This window comes from Xiphophorus hellerii, chromosome 12, assembly GCF_003331165.1.
Source record: "Xiphophorus hellerii strain 12219 chromosome 12, Xiphophorus_hellerii-4.1, whole genome shotgun sequence".
In the NCBI taxonomy this organism is placed as follows: Eukaryota; Metazoa; Chordata; class Actinopteri; order Cyprinodontiformes; family Poeciliidae; genus Xiphophorus; species Xiphophorus hellerii.
Window position 1 is genome coordinate 29,728,923 of NC_045683.1, and position 23,219 is coordinate 29,752,141.

The 23,219-nt window shown below is 40.1% G+C and overlaps 1 protein-coding gene across 1 annotated transcript in view; it reads left to right on the forward strand.

Annotated features, from left to right (window-relative positions):
* Positions 1-4,347: 4,347 nt before the first annotated feature.
* The window catches only part of gcn1 (GCN1 activator of EIF2AK4), a 37,484-nt gene continuing 18,612 nt past the window's right edge, over positions 4,348-23,219 (forward strand). Inside the window, exons 1-31 of the mRNA XM_032577817.1 lie at positions 4,348-4,420; positions 6,115-6,217; positions 6,320-6,383; positions 6,496-6,627; positions 8,002-8,110; positions 8,208-8,306; positions 9,163-9,297; positions 9,372-9,549; positions 10,955-11,029; positions 11,139-11,267; positions 11,355-11,405; positions 12,342-12,440; positions 13,138-13,311; positions 13,391-13,543; positions 13,618-13,710; positions 13,799-13,874; positions 14,612-14,771; positions 14,897-15,086; positions 15,685-15,809; positions 16,320-16,498; positions 17,330-17,423; positions 17,512-17,625; positions 18,297-18,495; positions 18,578-18,730; positions 19,248-19,423; positions 20,372-20,452; positions 21,222-21,365; positions 21,562-21,686; positions 21,930-22,119; positions 22,207-22,277; positions 23,020-23,185. Coding sequence (XP_032433708.1) covers positions 4,403-4,420; positions 6,115-6,217; positions 6,320-6,383; positions 6,496-6,627; positions 8,002-8,110; positions 8,208-8,306; positions 9,163-9,297; positions 9,372-9,549; positions 10,955-11,029; positions 11,139-11,267; positions 11,355-11,405; positions 12,342-12,440; positions 13,138-13,311; positions 13,391-13,543; positions 13,618-13,710; positions 13,799-13,874; positions 14,612-14,771; positions 14,897-15,086; positions 15,685-15,809; positions 16,320-16,498; positions 17,330-17,423; positions 17,512-17,625; positions 18,297-18,495; positions 18,578-18,730; positions 19,248-19,423; positions 20,372-20,452; positions 21,222-21,365; positions 21,562-21,686; positions 21,930-22,119; positions 22,207-22,277; positions 23,020-23,185 — 3,855 coding nt within the window. The 5' untranslated portion in view covers positions 4,348-4,402. The remainder of the gene's footprint in view (positions 4,421-6,114; positions 6,218-6,319; positions 6,384-6,495; positions 6,628-8,001; positions 8,111-8,207; positions 8,307-9,162; positions 9,298-9,371; positions 9,550-10,954; positions 11,030-11,138; positions 11,268-11,354; positions 11,406-12,341; positions 12,441-13,137; positions 13,312-13,390; positions 13,544-13,617; positions 13,711-13,798; positions 13,875-14,611; positions 14,772-14,896; positions 15,087-15,684; positions 15,810-16,319; positions 16,499-17,329; positions 17,424-17,511; positions 17,626-18,296; positions 18,496-18,577; positions 18,731-19,247; positions 19,424-20,371; positions 20,453-21,221; positions 21,366-21,561; positions 21,687-21,929; positions 22,120-22,206; positions 22,278-23,019; positions 23,186-23,219) is intronic.

Consider the following 23,219-nt stretch of genomic DNA (forward strand, 5'->3'; position numbering starts at 1 on the left):
TTTGTTGTTTATTTTTTTTTCCAGGGTAAAGTTTTTGAAAAAAAAGCCGGCAAGGTGAAGCAGCAGAAAAAATTGTCCAACAAGAAGATGAAAATCATCTTCATCAGCATCGGTGTGGTGGCAGGACTTGTAATCTTGGGACTTATAATCTTTGCCATTGCAGGATAGCATGAGAAGCAAAAGCTTCCTGGCAGATGAAAGAGGAAAATAAATGAGCTGAAGGACAGTTGATCCTGGACAGCAAAGATCCTGGAGACGACAAGCTGTATGTGTGAGACTCTGCTGCGAGATGTGATGTTATTATGCTAAAAAATATTTATGGAAATATGTTCCCCGGTCTTCCCTCTGTCACATCTTCTATTGGTATGGTACAACGTATTGCTCTCTTAGATTTCAATTTCAAATAAAATTCTTCTTGACATACAAATAAAGGAAAGAGCAGTTTACATTTGGATTAAAAGCTTTCAAGATGTCCTCCACATGTCTTCTCTGCAAAATCTGACTTTGATAATGATCTGTTACGGTTGCGCCACCTACTCATCTGCAGACATCATCCTACACCACCTGTTGCTGAAATCATTTCAAGAAGGATGCCAGAAGACAGAATATGCCATCATTTGTGCATGTTTAGTTATTTTTATTTTATTTCTTCTTTGGTTTTATTGTATTATATTTCAATTGTGAAAATAATAGCAAAGTTTTTACAATTGCGCCACATTTGCATTCTAGAAAAAAAAATCATGTATTTCAAAATGCATCGTCTTAAAAAACGTGGATAAACAGCAACCCCTGGTGGTTAATATATTTACTGCAAGGGGCCGAAGATGCATGGAATTTTCTTCAACATTTGCGCAGCTATAATTAGCTGTTTAAAAGTCACGATCAGGACTTTTTTGCGTCATGCAAACATTATTCTAATCTCTGCACGCAATCTTAGCCTAATGAAGAAATGTTTTACATCAAAATCCAATAAAAAGTTAAAATCCGTAAGTCAGAGATTTCAGCCAAGTAGGAAATTACAAGTTGTGCCAGAGAGACGGTGCTGCAGAGAGAGTTGCAGTGACTGTCTTGGAGATGAAATATTTTTATAATGTTGTGCCTGTGAAGATAAGATGTGTTTTTACTCATGCATGCAATTTATAGCCTTCATTTGTCACGGAGTTAACAGCAAACAATGGATGAAGTTTTTTTTTTTGTTGTCAAAACAATGTCATGGTTGATAAGGGTAGCCATGTTTTCCAACTTTAATCTATTAAAGTTCTGTTTCCTACATTTTTCCTGACAGTAACTCACATTTGCTATCATGCCAGTTCAGTGCTACTTACAGCAGCACTATCCACGATTCAGTGTCTAAAACATCATGTAGCCAAACGTGTAAACGAGTCAAAAGACAAAATCTTTAAGTTTTTCATTTACTTCATGAGCAGCTCATCTTTTTTGAATAGCTTTTTCAATTTGTTCTAAACAGAAGTAGGTGTAATACTCCAAAAAAATATACTCACTTGATAGTAGCACTATCCTTTTTTTTTTTTACTTTTCATTTTCAAAAACTGTTTTATATCAACACATACACATGTCTACCCCTGTCGCAACTCACAATTTACGTCTTATTTACACAGACTGTTCCAGACATTTAACCCACACCAAGCAAACTGGTCGTACAATTCCAGCTCTGCCAAACGTCTTCCAGGGAATGTTGATGGAGGAAACAGTCCAACCGAAATACATTTCATTCTGATGGACACCAGATCCGTTAAGAGACACTTATAGTCATCAACATCCATGGATATATACATTACAATAATCACAGTGATAGGGACAACAGTAGACATAATGAGAACACAAACTAAAGCAATAAAAGTACACAAAGATAATAATACAAAAATAAATTTGAACAGTACACAAACAAACAAATAGAGGTGTCAAGGTTACAATATGAAATTAGTTATAGGTCTCCATTTTGTTTCAAAGGTCTCCATCTTGAGTTGTAGTTTTGAGGTTGTTTTTTCCATAGTGTAGACTTTTCTAATTCTATCTCTCCACTCTGTAATACTGGGAGGCCGTGGCCTCAACCAAGCATATGTTATACATTTCTTCGCAATCATAAGCAAAACTCTGATCAAGCATTTATTGTTTTTGTCGATCATGTCCGAGGTAATTATTCCTAAAATATAAATAGATGCATCCAAATCCAAATAAATACCTAAAATATTTTTTAGATCCGTTTGCACCTCCTTCCAGAACTCGAGCGCCTTCGGACAGTCCCAAAATATATGGGTAAAATCCCCCACCTTTCCACAATTTCTCCAACAAAGCCGAGATGTTTTACCATAATTAGATGTGATAACCGGGGTGTTAAAGTAACGCATCTTAACCTTCCAGTCAAATTCCCTCCATGTCGGGCTGTTAGTTCATTTGTGTCCAGATCTAAATGTTTCTTCCCACTCTTCATCTGTTATTATTATATTAGCCTCCAGTTCCCACTTCTCCTTAATTTCCTTATTATTAACACTGGATTCATATTGCAGGCTTTTGTATAGTTTTGAGATCAGGCCTTTTGTTGATTCACCTTTTGCTATTGATAATAACATTTCTTCAGTCTTGGTCATATCGGTTGAGATTTTTTGCCATTCACTATGATTCTGGAGATAATGTCTAAGTTGCAAGTATCTGTAAAAATCTGTTTTTTGTGGATTAAATTCCCTTTGGATTTGTTCAAAAGATTTCATTATTGATCCATTAAAAAGCTGTACTATAAATACCAGTCCCCCTTTTGTCCATCTCTCAAACCCTGTATCCATAGTAGCTGGGGTCAAATCTGGAATCTTTGCTATTTTTACAATTTTTGATATAGAGCCAGGAAAATTACATTTCTTTTTTATTCTTGACCAAATCTTAATCGTTTCCTTAATCCAGCAATTTTGAATTTTGAAATTTCTTTGAACCCTCCTTGTTGTAAAGGTCAGTGACTCTAGGGAAGGATTTGGGCAGGCTCTTTGCTCCATGTCTACCCATATTGTCTCTTGATCCTTTGCTAACCATAGCACTATGCTATTTTTGATGGCCAAAAACATTAATAGGTGGATTCTTAAGTATAACAAGGTTTTCACCAGTCTTCTGCTGTCCAGTCCGTACACATGCTCTAGATTTGCTGCTATTTGTGTTTTGTCTTAAAAGTAGCTTCAGTACAGCCACGAAAGTCTTCTCTCTAAACTGTGTGACAAACTCATTGTTGAGCAAGCGCAGCATTGGTGGCACTTGCCTCGAGAAGAGACAGGACTCTCTTTACCGTCCTTTGACCTTCTCCTGGTCAAAGGACGAGAAGTCCTTGACCTGAAAAGTTGCTCTTTTAACTTAAATGTTCTTTGCAACAATTTCTTCAGATGTGCCATAATTGTGATGCAACTTTTCCTTGGAGGTCACCAGCGCCAGCACAAGAAGACCATACTTTCAAGCAAATCTGTTGATTGTTGATAGAACTCACTCCGCAGCCCATGTCAATTGATTTCAGGAGCACTATCTACCAGCGTCAGCTGTTCTAGCGATGAACACTGAAGTGGAGTAAGACCAGCCTGTCCCCGTCAAACAAACAATGAAAATAGATTTTTCATACAACTGTACTAACTTTTGAGAGGGAGAGAAATGCTTTTGAGGTCAGTTAGTACAGAGAGCTGGGATGCTACCGATGCATGCACCGATCAAGACTAGTCAAGTCTACTGACTTGGTGTAAAAATGACTTCGGGCCTCTGACAAAACATCAGAGGTCCAAATTAGAAAGGGTTATCAGAACAGTGGAAGGAAGTTCGACTGTTATCAATTATCAAGTCCAAGCCATAGTGCTTGTTCTGTTCCTAGAACAAGCACTGTTCACTGATAAATCTCAGTTTCTAGAGATTTATCATCCAGATTGAGCATCCCACCCAGCCAGTCAAATCACTGATACAGTGCTACTAACTCAAGGCATCGGCGGGGATCAGGTTACACAATCATAAACAACAACGTAGAAAAACAATGTTTTGTTTGAGTGCAGACACTTTGCTTATTTAGAGTGTGATTTGTGCGGGCAGAGTGCTAGACTGAGAAACAGAAGGAAGGTTTGCATCTCATTCGTTCCAGACCAGGGAGAGTTTTCAATCCTTGTGCAGTTAACTAATATGGATCTGATCAGAACTAACTCACTCTGGATTATCAACACAGACTAAAACTGAAACTTCAACATCTGCAAATCATATCTCTGTCACAGCGAAAACTTTTGGTGGGGAAGGAGAGAAAGGGGTCCAACTGTAGCATGACCTCCCCACCAAAGAAAAAAAAAAAGTCTCTTAGCGGAAAAAGGGGATGGTTGGCAGTTTTGACCCGGAAGCGACATCAACAAGTCCTTCCTGCAACAAGACCGGCGTTATGGCAGCGGACACGCAGGTTTGTGTGGTTGAATACTTAAATACAGCCTAAAAGCTTTGTGGCCGCTCACTAAGTTCAAGGGAAAGCAAGCTTTTAACAAACCGAGTTGGTTTTGACTGAACGCTTCGGCCCGTTCAGCCATTTGTGACGTATCGTTGGAAGAAGTTAGCAGCGGCTAACTAGCAGGCTGTTAGCTGAGCGCTACGTGTAGCTTCAGTAATGTGACTGCTGCTGCCAGCATGACTGCTGCCTGAACACAGCTGTGGCCCGCTAACAAAGCTGCTTTTCTAAACTACCTTATCGGAGCTAAAACTCGCTGTTTTTAATCCTCAACGGATAAAACTCCTCAAAGTGGACAGTAAAGAAAGAAATGCCTACAATCAGCGACGGCTTCCTGTCACAACGACCAACGGGCATTTTAATAAGTTTAGCAAAAGCTTTTGGCTAAGTGAGAAACACAAACAGAGGCAACAGTTTGGTATCAAACCTTTGACTTTTTTTCCTGAACGAAACATCTAGAAATATTGAACTCAGAAGAATAATTTTGTTCATGAGCGAGCTAAATGTTTAAGATTACAAAAGTGTTGCTACAGTGATTTTGATTTAAAAAATTTTTTTTCCCGAATTCACTGTTGATTCATCAAAATACAGGCACTTAGAAATGACAAAAATTATATTTATTCCTGATTTTATTGATTAGATTTTATTCCCAAGGTTTAAATATACAATCAGTCAGAGATTGGAATATTGGAACAACAGGACAAAGCATATTCTATAAAGTGGCATCTAGGCTCCCAGCATGTTTTATGTAAACATTAAGCCACATCTTGCACTTTAATTCACTTTTATCAGTTAAAGGTTGAATATTTGACGTCCCAATGGGATTTATTGTGTAATCATTTCACTCTTTTTGCATTGAGAGATAATATCCCTTATCAATAAACTTGCTGTGCATTTTTCTTGTCTTTCATGAGTTGCCAAATAAATTGGTTAATCTCAGAATTGACATAAGAAAACCAGACCTCAATATCAGCCTGAAAAAAAAAGAAGTTTTTTCTTCATGAAAATGCTTCAGTGGAGGCTGAGCAAAATCACACTGAACTTCATTCATAGGTACATTATCACGGTAATGAATTATTGCCAAGGATACATTGCAAACTGTAAAATGTGTGTTAGGTACCCTGCTTTAAGCTGCAGTATATAACTTTTAGAAAAAATTTTGTTTTGGGGGTTTTCTTTTTACACATTTTCTTAAAACTTTCAATATATCATTGACAGTGTGGTATGATACACACAATCTGTGAAAAAAAACAATCTCTGCTACAACCTATCATGGCTGACGATGGCAGCAGATAAACGGCTTTTCTGTAGCAGTGTGTTGTTTCTCTGCCGTTAACCCATTTAGTAGTGCGTTCACAAGGATGACTCACAGCGCTAAGACCGTCCTCCTGGCTCTGATTGGTTGTTTTTGACTGGTGCATTTCTTCAGATGGCAATAGCAGCAGAGAGAATGTGAAGGAGTTTGATATTTTCACAGATTACCTGTCTCGTATTGTACTGTCATGACATGGTGATATGTAAAAAAAAAAAAGAAGAAAAAAGTTTATTATAAACATTGCATACCGCAGCTTTAAGATAAACTTTTTGATCTCTCAGTTGTTGGTACGTCTCCTGTTCATCAGTCGTAATTCTCGACGCGATTCTCCCTCCAGGTTTCGGATACCCTTAAGAAATTTGCTGTAAAAGTGACTACAGCCAGCGTCAAGGAGCGCAAGCAGATATACGGCGATCTGAAACAGTGCCTGACGGGTAAAGGTGAGGACGTTTGTGTTGTTTCGTCATCCGTTTTGTTTCAAGCTGGTTCAGAATGAGCCTCCGTCAGGAAAGAAAACCCTGCGTTTATACGTTCTGTTGTAGAGTTACCAGAGCCTGCTGTCAAAGGACTGTGCAAGCTCTTCTGCCTCACACCACACAGATATCGGTAGGCTTGTGTTGTCACCCCAAACCTGACTTTTATTATTCTTCTTTTTGTTCTTTTTGTGATGCTGTTTACTCTTTAGTCTTTGTGTCTTATTTCCTCCTGTGTTGTTCAGAGATGCTGCGTCGCGCAGAGAGCTGCTGTCCGTCATCGGCCTGCTGGCCGAGAGTCAGCCTGACGTCCTGGTGGCCGGGCTCCTCCAGGGCCTCCTCAACTGCGGAGTCATCAGCAAAAATGGGGAGCCAAGGTTGGAGCCTCAAACTCGTTCTTCTTCATAGCTCATCTCTTACTGTTGCAGGGCCTGTTTATTTCCCCTTATATTCTGCCACGTTTGTAACAGAAATGTGTTTTTGAGTTGAGCAGCAGACATAGGTAAGTAATGCAGGTCGCACCGATGAAAAGAAAAATCTTACTATGATGAGATTCTTGATTTATCCTGACAACGATCAATTTATTTCATTAACTTTTCATTAATTATTTTCCCCAGTTTGTTCAGTTAGATCAGTATTAATAGTCAAAAATATGATGAAATGTAGTTACTGTGTGGAGTATAGTGATTAAACAAATCCTGCTTCTTTGTCACTGGTGTCCTGATGAAACCTATTTCAATCATTATTTTTATAGTTATCACAATGATTCAATTTCCTCCTCCAGTAGGGATGAGTGTTAACCTTAACATTTTTCATTCCTACAAATTCCATAATTTGACCTCACATACTTAAGTTACTGCATTCAGATTAGTGATTAAAAAAAACTCGAAACCTTTTTATGTATCTTCCTGAATAATTCCTTTTCAAAATGGGTATATGTGTCTTTTTAAGAGCAGTATTTGTGTTTTGGGGGCTATGACTGCATTAGTAGCCATATATTTACCTAGAAAAAGTGGAAAAGAAGTTATAAATACTTTCTTATTTGTCATATTTATCACAATAAATAGCACAAAATGTTGTGATAACACTTTTGAGTCCATTTCACTCCCCTCTAATCCCGCCAGTGTAAAACGTCTTAAAATCATTTTAAAAAATGTCATTTGGCCTTAAATACATTAATCACAAACCTTAAATTTTGTCGTGGCAGGACTGTTTAATCCCGTCTATGTAGTTTTCTGTCAGACAAAAGTCCCGCGGAGACGTTTTCACTCCATTATGCAATTCGAGTTGAGTCGTTAACTAGCTGCTAATATGCACTTGCTAGCTAGCTTTTTCTCTAGCTAGCTTTTTCTCTAGCTAGCTTTTTCGCTAGCTTTCTGTTGTAATGGGGAAGAGAAAATTGATGTTTTCGCCTCTGGCTCACTTCCGTTGCGACCTGCCTCGTTTTTCCATTGAAGGAGATTTCGCCCCACATCATCATGCTTCCTCCACTTGAATCTGTTTCATTAGCGGACACCAGGCATTTTTCTTCCAAATGTGGCACCTTTTAAAGTCAAACAAACCGATTTTACTTCCAAGAAGTCAGGTTACAACAATTCAATAATTAACAGAACACTATTGTTTTCATAAATCTTTGTCTTTTTTTTTTTTTTTGCTAAGTTGAGATCAAATTAAACTGAACACATGCCTATATTGAATTTCTTGCTGTTGCTGCCAGTCAATTCTCATTCTGGGCCTGGTTGTGTTTGCAGTAAAAGCAGCGGCTCTGCTGCCTTCATCGGCCTGTCCTGGACCTGCCTGTTAATCCCTAAAGTGTTTTCAGCTCCCGAGAAAAGAGAAGGACCCGTGTGGAAGAAAATGGTCAGAGGTCTTTTTTGTGAGCGCGTCTAAGCGAAACTAAGTGAATGTGCTAAATGATGTTGTACCTGACCAGGAAACCTGCTGTCATTTGCTAAAGGTGGAGGTTCAGAGCCTGCTGGTGGCTGAGGTGGTCGGCGGAGCCAAAACCACAGCGAAGAAATCGAGCCTCAAGAGTCTTTACCACCTCTGGGGAGAAGTGAGTGAGCTTTCTTTTCTTCATCCATTTCCGTTTAGCTGAAGTTGTTAAACATATGTGGGCAAGGCAAAGGCCACAACATGAGAGATCTGATTGAGACATTTTTGGTACTTAAAAAAAAAAAATATCCAAAGTTATGTCTTTAAATAAACATTAACATAAACACAACATGTTACAAATGGATAAAATGAGGCATAAAATAACGTTTTTTGCAAAACGCAAAATTGCATCTTTATTTGGCCAATATTATGACCTTATTTTTGTAACTAAGCAAAAATTCTTGTAGCCTGGTGCCAGTACTCTGCTATCCATCTTACAGAAGGGATGACTGAAATAAAAGCCACTTTTTGAAAAGATTTTCTGTCATTTGAAATCGGAACTGAAATGAAAAAAAAAGTGTGTGTGTATATACATACTGTATATACAGTATATATATATATATATATATATATATATATATATATATATATATATATATATATATATATATATATAAATTGCATCTTTATATATATATAATATATATATATATGAAGACCCCTGTCCTAGTCACTCTTATGTTTTTGGTATTGAGGCAATACAAGACAAGCGTTGTGTTAACATCAGTAGTAAACTCTGTGTGTTTACTACTAGTAATTATAGTTGGAGTGAAAGGGATTCACTCTTAAGATGTGGCTGTCCGCAGCATGCCTGATTATTTTAGAACCCACTGGTGGAATTTACCAGTGGCTGAAAGACTTACAACAGCAGCTGTTGTGTAAGAAATAATAAGTTGTGGTCGCTGATCTCCATCTGTGATCCTACACCCTGCGTACCAACCAGAGCAATGTTGGACTGATTGTTTTGTCTCCACCAGAAACCTGGACTGGTTGAGCACTACATCAGAACCCTGCTGACCCTGGAGCAGAGCCCCACAGTGCTGCCCCTGCTGGGCGTGTGCCTGGACTTCTGCACCACTCAGAAGGACAAAGCTACAATAGAGAAACACAAGGTGGGATCGTTTAGCAGCGACCTGTAGCTTCTCGCGTGATTCCAGTCTTCAAAATAAACTCCCATGTTCTACAGAGCGCGCTGTTGGACCTCTATGTAAAATTGGTCCTGATGAGCAAAACCAAACCGCAGCAACACGTTCTTGACAAGAGCGGCTCCTTGTTGCGCCACGTCACCCACTCCGAGTTCAAGGAGCAGCTGCTGCCTGCCCTGCAGAAGACCATGCTGCGCAGTCCAGAGAACGCCATGCAGAGTGAGGCCTCACTGCGAAAACACAGAATGAGATCAGAAACCTAAAGGATTTATGCTCTCGTTTCTAGTGAAGATACCTCAGTTCACTTGAAATAAGACAAAACTAACTTAGAGCTAACTTTTCAACAAGAAATAGAAGCTTGATGATTTCTTAATACTGATGAAAAAGTACTAGCTCTTATGGAAAATTATTCCATTCGGGGCGACTGGCTCTGTGGATAGAGTAGTCGTCTTGTTATCTGAAGGTTGTAGGTTTGATTCCAGCTTCCTCCTGCCACATGTCGATGTGCCCCTGAGCAAGCCAAATATATATATATATATAATTGTAAATATCACCTTGTATATATTGTTTGCACTGTTTTGCAGTTAGCTTTAATCTCATTGTACATGTGAACAGTGACAAACAATAAATTCTAACTCTTAAGATATTTCTCCAATGTTATAAGCAAAATAATCTGCCAGGGGAACTAATACTTTTTTACCAATATTAAAGGGACAGTATTATGTAAAATCCACTTTTTTGAGCTTTACATCATGTTGTAACGTTATTCTCATTAAAAACATGCCTGGAGTGTTGCTTTGAATCTATTATTCATGTTTGAGAAATGCTTTAATCTCCCGTGGCAACCATTCATCTGCGCAAGACACCTGGGTGGACCGAGCTTAGTGACTCCCCCACTCAACTCCTTAAGACTAGCCAGCAGCAATTGGCAAACACCTGGCGAAACTGCACATCTGCTGAACTCATTGTAGGAGCTACTTCTCAGTGAAACACTGGTAAAAACGTTGTTAAAGGGTTAACAGAGGAGTGATGTTGTGGTGACTTCCTGAAGGCAGAGTTTCAGAAAGAGCAGGAGTTTTTAAAGAGACAGAGGCCCAATTTCAAGGCATGAAATTATGAAGTCACATTTCTTTGATATAGAGCAGGGATGCCCAAAGTGGCTCCTGGAGGGCCGGCATCCTGTATGTTTTAGTTCTCTCCCTGGTTTAACGCACCTGGATCAAAGGATGGCCCGTTAGAAGGCCTAAGAAGATCATTGACTTGCTGAAAAGGTTGTTGGTACCACCAGAGAGAGAACTAAAACATGCAGGATGCCGGCCCTTAAGGACCTACTTTGGGCACCACTGATATAGAGCATTTTTGTAACAACTGAATGTTATAAAAAGATAACACTTGATTGTCACTATATGCCTGGAAAGCACATAATTCCGCCCCTTTAAGGAATTATTGACTTAAAACAACCTCCTTTATCTTGCTCAAAAGTTACTTGTAAGTTAGTTTTGTCTTATTTCCAGAGCACCAAGAAACTAGACCAAAAATACTTCAGATTTAGCATCTTTGCAGTGCTTCAGTCATACTGTGGGAAACTCGTACGGTCACTAACGAGCTGTTTGTGTCTTCTTAGCCGTTTCCTGCCTGCTATCTGCTGTTACTCTAGATCTGAGTCAGTATGCCATGGATATTGGAAAGGCCATAGCAAGTAAGACTCTAGTGTGAAACAATTTTATCACACGGAGAATAAAAATAAAGCATCTGGTGAGTTAAACCTGTCGGTTAGGGTTGATTTAGTGTCTCGTCTCGTGTTTTAGGCCAGCTGAAGGCGAACAACGCCCAGCTGATGGAGGAAGCTGTGAAGGCCATGCAGAACCTGGCACAGCAGTGCAGCGACGCCACCGCAGTGCAGGACATCGTCACTCACCTTTTCAAGATCCTTGGAGGTCAGCATTTTATTTCCTGCTCAGTTTGGGATAATTTACTAACTTGTTTGGCTTTTTGGGGATAATATGTTCATTTTGTGCCTGCAGGGTCTGAAGGAAAGCTCACCGTCGTTGCCCAGAAAATGAGCGTGTTGTCAGGTGAGAGAATTTAAATGCGCATTTGTTTACAATAAGATGCAACATTATTTGTGTTTCTGACAGGGTTTTTTTTTTTATTGAGCGTTTTGACATGTGGCAATAGAAAAGGTTGATGGAAACGCCAACATTCAATGCCAGGTTTCAACCTTTACATCTGTTTTTATTACAACACGTAACGCCAGCATATGACGAAATCACACTTTTTGTGTTACCTGGATGATTCGCTCCGAACCAGTAAATAGAAACATGCCTAATTTTTTTTACTTGTTATTTTTGCAACATTTTAAAAGTTAACTCAAATTTCATATGACATGTGAGGAAAAAATCATACGAAGCATCAAATTATTGCCAATAGGGAGACTTTGGTATGATGGAGCAGATGACTGAGTTTATTTAGATGAAAGCACCAAACAAACTGAGTTGCTAGTGTCAGATTTTGCTAATTTAATTGAAGCTTTTTTTCTCAATAGCTTTCTTTTCACGTTTTTTTCTCGTAATTTTAGGACCTTCTTCTGGTAAAATTGCGTCAAAAATTCTCGCAGCCCGACCTTAATACTCTGCCGTCGGACTTGCAGAAGGGATGACTGAAATAAGAGCCACTTTTTCAAAAATATTTTCTGTCATTTGTAATTAATTTTTCAGAGACGAAAGTGAGAGAAATAAGAAATTGATTAAATTCGAATCTGGTATGAAAAACTCAGCTTTTAACCTCTAATCGACTTAAAATAAATCTATCATAAGCTTCATTTACTTTATAGGTTTTGTTCGAGGTCTTGGCTGCAAGTGGTGATTCTGTTAAAAACATTCCCCAATTTTAGATTACATTCCTACTGACTAACTTAATTTACTCCAGTTAAAGGTGCATGCTGGGTTTATTTGGGGTATTTTTCTGTCCCAGTGTGTAACTGAGAGCAGACTTTGTTGTCGTCTCCTAAGGGATCTCCAGCTGCAGCCACCACGCCGCGTCAGGAACCTCCAGCCAGACTCTGAGCTCCGCTGTCACTGTGATGTTTATCCCGTACCTACAACAGGAAGGTATGGCTGCTCTTGGTCTCCTCTGGGTCAGGTACCTGAGTGAAGTTAGCCCCTCACCTTCTTCAAGTCAGACAAAATTGGTGTCAATCGTTTGGGTTGCAAAACTTTTCGTTTGTGCCATTTTAAAAATATTAAGAAATGTTTCCAGAGGTCATGAAAGGTCAACCAGCCCCCCACGTGTCCGCCCCCACCTTCTACAAATCAGACAAAATTGGTGTCAATCAACTCGACTATGTTTGTGCAGCAAAGATTTTTGTTTGTGCTGCTTTGGCTTTAAAGATGTCAATGAAAGTTGAGGTCATGATAGTCATGACCGGTCAACCAGCGCCCCCACTTTTACTAAATCAAAATGACGTTTAGACTTTCATTAATATCTTCAAAGACAAAGCAGCACAAACAAAAAAATTTTGCTGCACAAACGTAGTCGAGTTGATTGACACCAATTTTGTCTTGATTTGAAGAAAGTGTGTGTGGGGTGGGGGGGTTAACTTTTTATGACCAATGGAAACATTTTGTGATCTCTTTAAAATGATGGCGGCGCAAACAAAAAATCTTTGTTGCACAAACTTTTGACACCAATTTTGTTTGATTTGAAGAAGGTGGTGGTGGGGGGGGCAACTTCACTCGGGTGTGTCAGGTCAATGATGTGTTTTGTCGGTGGAATCTGGAAGCAGGTGTCCCTGTGTGTGTCGTTCAGTTCATGAAGGCACCCTGGTGCACGCCGTGTCTGTGCTGTCTCAGTGGAGCAGCCGCCTCACCGTGGAGGTTCCCTCCGCTCTGCTGGACTGGTTTAAGAAAGCGTTCACCCTGAAGACCTCCACCTCCGCCGTCCGCCACGCCTACCTCCAGACCATGCTGGGGGCCTTTAAAGGTACATCCTGCTCAGGTCGGACGCGTTCTCCGTCCCCCCCCGGTGTTTTCTCATGTCGTTTTGTCGCCCCGGCTCTCAGGTGACACTTTGGCCCAGTCCTCAGACCTCTCCCCCCTCCTCCTCCAAGCGGTGGAGAAAGCAGTGGCGCAGAACTCCCAGCATGCCCTGCTCGCGGAGGGCGTGGCGGCTTCGGTTCTGTTGAGTCGACTCGCTCTGCTCGAGACGCAAGCAGGTGAGACGCGGTTTCCGTCGCGGAGCTTCGATACCTACAGGGTTTAAACTGACGGAGGCTTCTTCTGTTCACAGAGGCCAAATTCAGCAGCTTCTGGAGCCTGGTCTTAGATGAGAAGAAACCGTTATTCACCACAGAGAAGTTCCTCTCTCAGAGCAGCGAAGAGAGTAAGAACGACAAAGTGCAGCATTTGAAATGCATGAAATAATCAGGACTGATAAAAACGACTCTTTTGATGTTCCTCTGTGTCTGCAGCTCTGCTCACAGTGCTGCAGCTCTGTGAGAGGCTGTTTCTGGACCACGCCCACCGGCTCAACACCAGCAAATCACAGTGAGTCTGTCTGTCTGCACACGCTTATAGTCATCATGGCTTTGTCATGCTACACTGCCTGGATAAAAAATAAAGTTTTCACAAAAGAAAAGTAAATAAATCACACTAACATTTCATTGGAGAAACTCAATTCTGTTTTGAATTCTGTAGAATACCAAAAAAATGTATTGATTTCATGATTGTGAATACAGAAAACCTGTAAGGGACTCCAGATGTAAATTAGCTTATGCTATAATCTGGTACGACACATCAACAGGTGACATTTATGTTTGAGTTGTCCCTATTTTAAATAAAGTTTATCATTGAAAACAGTTATAAAGTATGTCAAATAACACCGAAAGACAGAAGAGAATGCAACCTGCGTCATTCCACCACAAGGGAATCGAACCAGAAAAGTATAAGAAAACCTGACTTTGGTCTTTATTTGTATATCACATTTAAGCAACAAGGAATGCTTTACACCATAAAAACATGGTACAGTAACCAATTGTTAAGTAAATATTATCAAAACCATCAAACATCAAATATGTTGATCAACCTTCCAGTTATTATGAATCAGACGGCAGCTCTAAACAGGTGAGTTTTTAGCCTTGATTTAAAGGAAGTCGGTTTTCCGGCTGTGTGTGCAGTTTTCTGAAAGTTGGTTCCAGATTAGAGAGAAGCATTATAAATGGATGCCGCTTCTAGAAGTTTGATTCTGGTCGCGTGACCAGTTGACGCGTCTCTCTGCTCTGCAGGATGTATCATCACGCCACAGTTGCGGTGCTGCTGTCTCGGAGCTGGCGTGTGAGGAAGAGGGCGCAGCAGACCGTCAGGAAGCTGCTCTCCTCTCTGGGTGGGTCCAGTCTGGCCCACGGCATTCTGGGAGAACTGCGGGTCGTCATCAACAAACACAAAGTAAGAAGCTCGCTTTCCTCTGCACCCACTTAGAGAAAGCATCAAAACAGATGATATCCATGTCTTAGCATTTTGTGTTTTTTGACACTTATCTGGATTATTTCCGGTGGTGTCCTGTGGTTCAGGTTCTGCCCCAGGACGTTCTGGTGTCAGAGTCAGGAGAGCCGACGGAGCTGGGCCGCAGCTACACCCCCCCTCGGGTCTTGCTGGATGCTTTGTGTGTGGTTTGCTCCGCCGCCAGCCAATGGGGAGACCCGACTGAAGCCGAGAACATGGCCATGGAGACCCTCATCGTTACTCATCATCCTTCCATAGGTATGGCAAGAAATCCCTCTGAAGATCACAGTGTTGTAGCGCCGCAGCTAGCAATAGCAATCAAGTTTTCTGACAATGATTGGATAAAAAAAAAAATCTGCACATTCTGCAGATTTTTTTATTTAGCCACTTAAGGTTATTTTATACAATGAGAAATACAAATAAAGTCATTGCATTCCTTTTTAATTTAGAAAATAAACATTTTATTCCCTGAAATGCAATAATTAGTGAACTGTTGATCATTTGTAGCAAAGGATGCATCTGCTGCTTAAAAATCCAAACATCAGTATGTAAAAAAGTCAAGTCTGTCTGCTTGACCTGAAATCAATACAGTGTAGAGCTGATCTGTTGATTATTTTTTGGATGAGCTGATTAAAAGGCAAAAGGTGCTTAATAGGATATTTTTCTTTTTTACGGAATTTAAACCAGGTGACGCAAAACTTTATGCTCCAGTTAGCAACCAGTTGATTACTAAATTAGTCGACGGTTATTTCTGTCGTTTTTCCATCGCGATTAATCGTTTCAGCCTTATCGTATTGTTAACCCTGCAGATTAGTAGGAACATGGAGTTGACCCTGTTCCCATGCCTCTCTTTCAGTCAGCGCCCGGCCCGGCTTGTGGCCCGTTCTGCTCTCCTCCATGAAGATAAAAGCTGAAGAGCTGATTGAAAAGAACCTGGAGGCTATCCTGCCGCAGCTGCTGCAGGTCAATGCTGACAGCCAGGTGAGGAGATGAAACTCTTCCTCTTCATTTCTGAATCATACCTGCCACATTTTAACATGAGATTGGAGCTATGTGTACCTCCATTTTTAAAATCCCTTAAGGTGAAAATTAAAAACTGGATTGTGCACATCTAAAAATGAGAGAAAAAAAGTGTCTGTGAGCTTGCTGCTTTTTATTTTTAGCATTACGTTGAATATAATTTCAGATTCCTTTGTAGCTTTTGTTTGGGTTGACTCAAAATATGAGTCGTTATTGTTACAGGTAAATTTTTTAAGCCACAGAAGAGGAATTATGAGGGATTAACAGATACAAAAAATTTGGGCTAATATCTACACCCAATATTAATACTACTGTTATGGCAGTACTTGCCAATATTTTATTTGGTAAAATTTTGTATTTGATTACTCAATCACTAAAATAATTGTTAGATGGATCTAACTATAAATGTTTTTTATAGTTAAACAGCGTCACACAGGGTGAATATTTGGTCACTTTGTTTCTTTTTGCAAGACGGTGAAAAACGCGGTCGGCGCCCTGAGCTTCCTCTCTCCAAACAAGCTGTTGCCGCGGGTGATGAGTCATGTCGTGGAAGGTCTCGCCCAGCCCAGTCTTCTGCACGTCACCAGGGAGGAGTACGCCATCATGCACACCCCTGAGGGAGAGTTGTACGACAACAGCATCATCCAGAGGTAACGCACACATCCGGCATGTTAGGTGGACTCCAAAGTACTTTCTGCTTTTAGGGCTGTGTGATATGGCTTGAAATTAAAATTGTGTTGTCTTTTTACTCACTTTTTCAGAAAATAGTAATTACAAATGGAAAAAAATATATTTTCAAAAATGACTTTTAGTTCAGTAATATTGTCTGTGAGTTGTCTGACGGAGTATTAGGTCCAGGCTTCCGAGATTTTTTAAAATTGCTTAATTATGAAAATAAAGTTGTAATATTAGCAGAATAAACCCACAATTTTACTAGAACATCTGGAAATTAAAAGAAAAAAGTCATTTGATGACTTGTCATGAGCAGCTTGGTACTTGCTTTTTTTTTTATTATTCAATAGTTGCAAAATCCTGCTACTGATAAAAATTTTATCCAGATGTGTTAAAAGATGAAATATTTCCTGATCTGTAAAGCCAATACTAAAGTCTAACTTCACGAGATGCTCAATATTTTAATGTATTCTTTTCTGTTGTATTGCCAACTTATTCTGGTAATATTAACTTTATTCTTGTATTATTTCGACTTTATTGTTGTAATTTTAAAAAAAAGTTAAAAACAAACATCTTAGCCTGGCCTTAACATGCTGTAGTAGAGTTAAACTGAATTCAAAGTACAAATAAATAGAAGCACTAAAATAGGCTTATTAAACAAGATGGCCGCCCTCGACACTCTGACATCACTATGAGTTATGGAAACACAAAGCGTGCATTGGTGGGGGAAAAAAAACAATCCCAGTTTTCCAAATATTAAATCTTCGAAAGTTTGATTACTCAATAAAATCGATGTTTATGTTCCGCAGCGCCCAGAAGGAAAACACCAAGAAGGTGAACATAAAGAGAGAAAACAAAGCCTACTCCTACAAGGAACAGATCATCGAGCTGGAGTTACAGGAGGTAGAGTGAACTGCAGTTAGTTTGTTTCAGAAACTGTGTGTGTTTTTTTTTTTTTTCTTGCTTTACCTCCTTCTGTTTAATTCCGCAGGAAATGAAGAAGAAAAAAGGCATCAAAGATGAAGTTCAGCTGACCAGCAAGCAGAAGGAAATGATTCAGGTCCAGCTGGAGAAAGAGTCAGCTGTTCGCAAGAAACTCAAAGGGGTACGGTCCAAAATTCACTCAGTCTAACAAATAAGATTTAAGAGAATTCCTCATTTTTTTATTTCTATTTTTGTGTAGAGCTGGCAATAAAACAATATCAATATATGTTGCAGAATATTTTTTCCTTGATAAACATATAAAGGAAAAACCGTCCCTCAGAGAGAAGGCAAGTCTGCAGGTAGAGCTGGGTAGAAGCATGATTATATTCATACTGGAAACTGCAATATACAGAAATGATAATTAGCCAATCATGATGAGAGTTGTTGATCCATGATGGACCAATCACAGGGCTGGAATAGAGCCACGCACAGTTGCGTTGATGCATGATAGCATCCAGATGTGCTAACGGTTAATCTCAGAATTATGACTTTTGATCTTCTGAGATCAAAAGTCATAATTCTTTTTTTTTTCTTTCTCAGTGGCCCTAATCCTCTTCTGTCTGGATGACATGTTCAACTTTTAAAAATAAATCTTTGAATTCAAAAATAACCATGTTCTATCCTTAATATTACCAGGGAACAATAAAGTTTTTTAAAAACAGTGATTTGTTTCATATCGTGATATCGATATGGATTGCTATAAAAATGTTCAGCTTGGTAGGATTATTTTCCGTATGGCCCTGACCTGAACTGAACTGACCTGACCTGACCTGACCGTGTGGTTCCCTTCAGATGGACGTGGAGCTGCAGAGTGTGGTGGGCCTGCTTGAGGCCACTCTGAGGGCCGGACCGCCTCAGATCACCAGGGAGCTCCCCGCCGTCCTCCAGGTCCTAATGCCCCTCCTCCAGTCCCCGCTCGCCGCTCCACGCATCCAGCAGATCTTCCTGGACATCGGCGTCAGCCTCATGCCCAAACACCTCCACCACCTGGGTAGGAGGCAACCTTCAGGACTCCCTTCCTCTCTTCCTCTGTTTCTCTGTTCATGTCTCTTTTTTTTTTCCTCTCCTTGCAGCTGTTCTTGTGGGTCACGTGACTCTACGGCTGCTGAAGCCAGAATGCGATCTGGACCAGGAGTGGGACGAGGAGGACCTGGACACAGCGGCCCAGCGCACCGTGCTGCTGTTGTATGACCACACCGTCCCACAGAGAGATGGCAAGGCTGCAGGTAGAGCTGGGATGAACTCTTTTTTTTGTTTGTTTGTTTGTTGGAAAAAATGACTGCATTGTAAACGATGGAATTAAAAAGAGAACAAAGAAACCACTCTTTATTTTATTATTTAAAGTTAATTTCGTTTGGGTTTTTTTTTTCTATTTTTTGCTTTGAATCCAAACTTTTAGATTTCGTAACTGTAAAGTTAATTTTATATCTGTTTTAACATTTTCATTCATGTAGTTCGCTATGTTGAACAGCTGCTTTCTGACAGCTGGAATGTTTGCAAATCAGTGTTCTACTGTTTTCCACCATACACTGACACCTACTGGCAGACTGGTGCAAGTGCTTAAAAACACATGACCAGAAGACAATCTGACTTTATATAGCAGTTCTTCCGTCATAACAACTAAGGATTAATACAATTGTTGAAGTTAATTTTAGATTTGGACGAAAAAAAATAATTAAAGCATATATTAAAGTAAATTTAAAAAGACGTGCTGTTACTTTTTGCTTCCTCCATCACATGCAGCTCCCCTGGCTGCACCTCCCTTCTCCTTCTGCTTCCCGCTGCTCAACGCCATGCTCAGGGAGTCTTCAGGCAGCACCGAGGAGACGGAGGGCATGATGACCAGAGCGCTGCAGGTCGTCAACGTCCACGCCCAGCTCCGGGCCGCCACAGAGAGCGATGACATCACAATAGACGAGGTAGAGACGTGCTTCCGTTCCAGTCTCTGGAAAAAAAGAGACTGTTCACTGCATTAATTATGGTCATAATTAGCAAAAAAATGTGATAAGTGTGTATCATAACACATTTATTACATACCCAAAAAAACAGTAGTATAGTTACGTTTAGGGCAGAAACTATTCTGTTGATTGGGTAGATATCCAGATAGAAAGATAGATAGAAACTTTATTAGTCCCTTTGGCATTTTCCCTCATGATAAAATCGGATAAATTGGCACAGTCTGCAGATTTTTCACTTCACCACTTAAGTCTTTTTTATATCATATTAAAATACTTTAAAAGATACAAATTAACAATTCATTTCCTTTTTTAGTCAAAAAAGAGACATTCTGTTTCCTAAAACGCTACAACATAGCATTCCTTTAGTGAACTTCAACCGGATTAAGCTAAAACTGTTCCATTTAAGGAGTTTTGGACTAAACACAATTACATAAAAAGGCAATTAAGGTTTTTGTTTTTATTGCAAATCCTTTATGAACATAATTTGTACAGTTTTACAGTTAGGCTGTACAGTTTTTACAGCTTAATTCTCATTTTTTAGCAAATGGCCTTTTTTTGAGTCTGTATATGTGTATGTATGGTTAGCAATTAATCAATTACTAAATTAGTTGATGATTAATTGTTTCAGTCCTAGCTGAGTTTATTTCCCCCCTCCTCCAACTATATTAATCTGTTTTTAATTCTATGACAGTGTCAGTAGTTGCTGTGTGAATTCTGTTTGGTTGCATTTTAGAAATCCCTTTTTCAGTCCTGTATTACGTCCCTTTCTGTTTTCACAGTTTTATTGACCTTTTTGTCACATCACCATGTTTTATGTTAGGATCTCCATCAAACAGCGGGTATTAAATGGTGTTATTTCTGTGTTTAAAGGCTGATGAAAGCCCTGCTGTGCTCCCTGTTTTCTTGTAGAACGGTCCTGAACTCCTTCCACGTGTGAACATGCTGCTGCTGCTGACCAGGGTCATTTCCACAGCTACCCCAAGACTCCAGGTAAACGAGTTAATGGACACTGATTGTTTGGGGGGGGGGTTGTCACTGATCCATCTGTTCTGAAAGTAAATCAGTGCAGTAGGTAGGGCTTTATGATTGAACAGTTTTATTGATTAATCAAAGAAAATTTTTTGCGAATTTTTGGAAAGTAAGCATGCTTGTGCACTCCTTGGGTTTCCATAGCTGCCTGTGGCAGGGCCGCCATCTTGTTTGATAAGTATGTTTTACAGCCTGTATGAGTTCAGGTTAACTTTACAGCATAACATTAGGGGCACTATTGCACCAACGACAGAGTTTATTTTAAAAAAAGGACCACAATGGCTGAGTTGGTCAGCTCTTTTTCTCATTAACTTTTCTCCTTAAAACAATTTTTTTCCCCTTATAATTTTAGGACGTTAATATTACTTGTTTATTCTGCTAATACCATGACTTTATCCTCGTAATTAAACAAAACTTTACGTAGCCTGGCCCTAATTCTCCTTCATAAAGCTCCCAGAAGGGATGATTAAAACGAAAGCCACTTTTTGAAAATATTTTCCGTCACTTGTAATTTTTAGGGAAAAAAAAGAAGAAAAGGCGAGAAAAAGAAATTGATGAAAATCGTAAACCGGCTCTAGTATTGAAAAAAAAATCAGATGTTACTTTTAAGCCGTATTGCACAGCCCCAGCAGCAGGCCTCTTAACGACATGCTGGTCGAACTCTTTCTGTTTAGTTCTAAATGACTAAACAAACACCAGATTTCTTCTTGTCCTCTCTTTTTGGTTCCAGGTGTTGGCGTCTCAGTGCCTCACAGCGCTGTGTGCGAGTTCAGGAGGAGGGGACGGCTGCACGGTGGCTGAGCAACCAGAGATCGACGTCCTGCTGAACGCCCTGCTTTCACCCTGCTTCTCTGTCCGAGATGCTGCTCTCAGGGTGAGCTTGGAAACCCAAAATAATGATGATATATGTTTAAGTATCACTCAACAAAACAGTATTATTGTAAAATTGTGAACATGCTTTGAAGTTTTTGCAGTACAAGAATGCAAATCTGTGTCATATTGCGAGAGCAGTCACATATCAAAGCTTGGTTACACGTTCTGTTTCCACATGTAATGTATCTTATGTGAAGGGGTTGTTGGAGATGGAGTTTGCGCTGCCGACAGACAGCACAGAGAGCAGCGGGATGAGTTTGCTGCGCAGGCTTTGGGTTGCCAGGTTTGACATTGAAGAGGAAGGACAAGCCTTGGCTGAAAAGTATGTAAGATGAGAACGCGTTGATCTTTTTATGGTCTCTGTTGGTGCTCGTGTTTTACTCAAGTGAAGTAAAACCAAAAACAGATGGCCTGACTTCAATTAAATTCCATTTGTTGTCTAAATCAGATTTATGTTTCCTCCTTTTTCGCTACATATATAGAAACAAATGAGCATAATTTTGATATAAAATGCAGTTGTTGTTTTTTTTGCACTGTGAGGTAAAGGTTGGCTTGTTCCCTTCAGGCTTTGGGAGTCTCTGGGGTTGGAGCTGGTCCCTGAGCTCTGCCCCCTTCTGATCGGAGACATCACCCACCACGAGGAGGCCATCCGTAGCGCAGCAGCCGAGGCTCTGTCCAGTGCCGTATCCCAATACAGAGACCAGTCTGCCGCCGTGCTTGGCCAGCTCACAGAGCTCTACCATCAGAAACTTTACGTGAGGTTTCTTTCAAACAGGGGTTTATGACTGGTTGAAATTGCGAAACTCAAACAAAATGAGGTGAAGTTCTTTTTCTGTCTTTAGAGGCCGCCTCCGATCCTGGATGCTCTGGGGAGAGTGATCTCTGAATCTCCACCTGACCAATGGGAGGCCAGGTAGGACAACCTGTCTGTATAGAGCTTGAGAAAAGTATAGTTGTCCCCCACCAAAAACCAAGTCAGCTCCTTAAGACTAGCCAGCAGCAATTAGCAAACACCTGGTGGAACTGAGCATCTGCTGAGCTCATTATAAGAGCGCAGCGCTGGTAAGAATGTTGTTTAAAGGGTTAATAGAGGAGCCAAGTTGTGATGACTTCCTGAAGGAGAAATTTCAGAAGGAGCAGGTGTGTCTTAAAGAGACAGAGGCCCAATTTCAATGCGTTGAATTACGAAGTCAAATTTCTTTTAAGACATATTAGATGTTAATAGCATTTAGAACTTAGTGTTTTTGCATTATGTGCCTGGAAAATGTACGATACTGCCCCTTTAAAAGAAAGAAATTGCAAATGACAGAAAATATTTTCGAAAACTGGATTTTATTATTATTATTCTATTATTAGAATTATTATTTTAATCATCGCTTCTGTGAATTGACCTGAATTAAAAGTCCAAATAATTAGAAACTGTAAAACACACTTGTCAAGCAAGATGGTAGGTTTCTAACATCAGTCTGTACTATAGAAACCTGTGAAGTGCTTTGGTGGGAAAAAAAATAATCAGATTTTCCTTCAAATAAAATAGTCAAAAACCAAAAATTTGATCAATTGATAAAATTGATTTATCGCCCAGCTTCAGTTTGAATCCTTTTGCACGGAGCTCTATTGATGACGAGCGAATTGCTCCTGCTCCTTTTCAACAGATGCGGGATTGCTCTGACTCTGAACAAGCTGTCCCAGTACCTGGACGAGTCTCAGGTCACGCCCCTCTTCCTTTTCTTCGTCCCCGACGCCCTGAACGACCGCCACACCGAGGTGCGGCGCTGCATGCTGGACGCCGCCCTCTCAGCTCTGAACACGCACGGAAAGGTACTGGCGCGTTGCTTTTTCGGTTCGGCCCGCC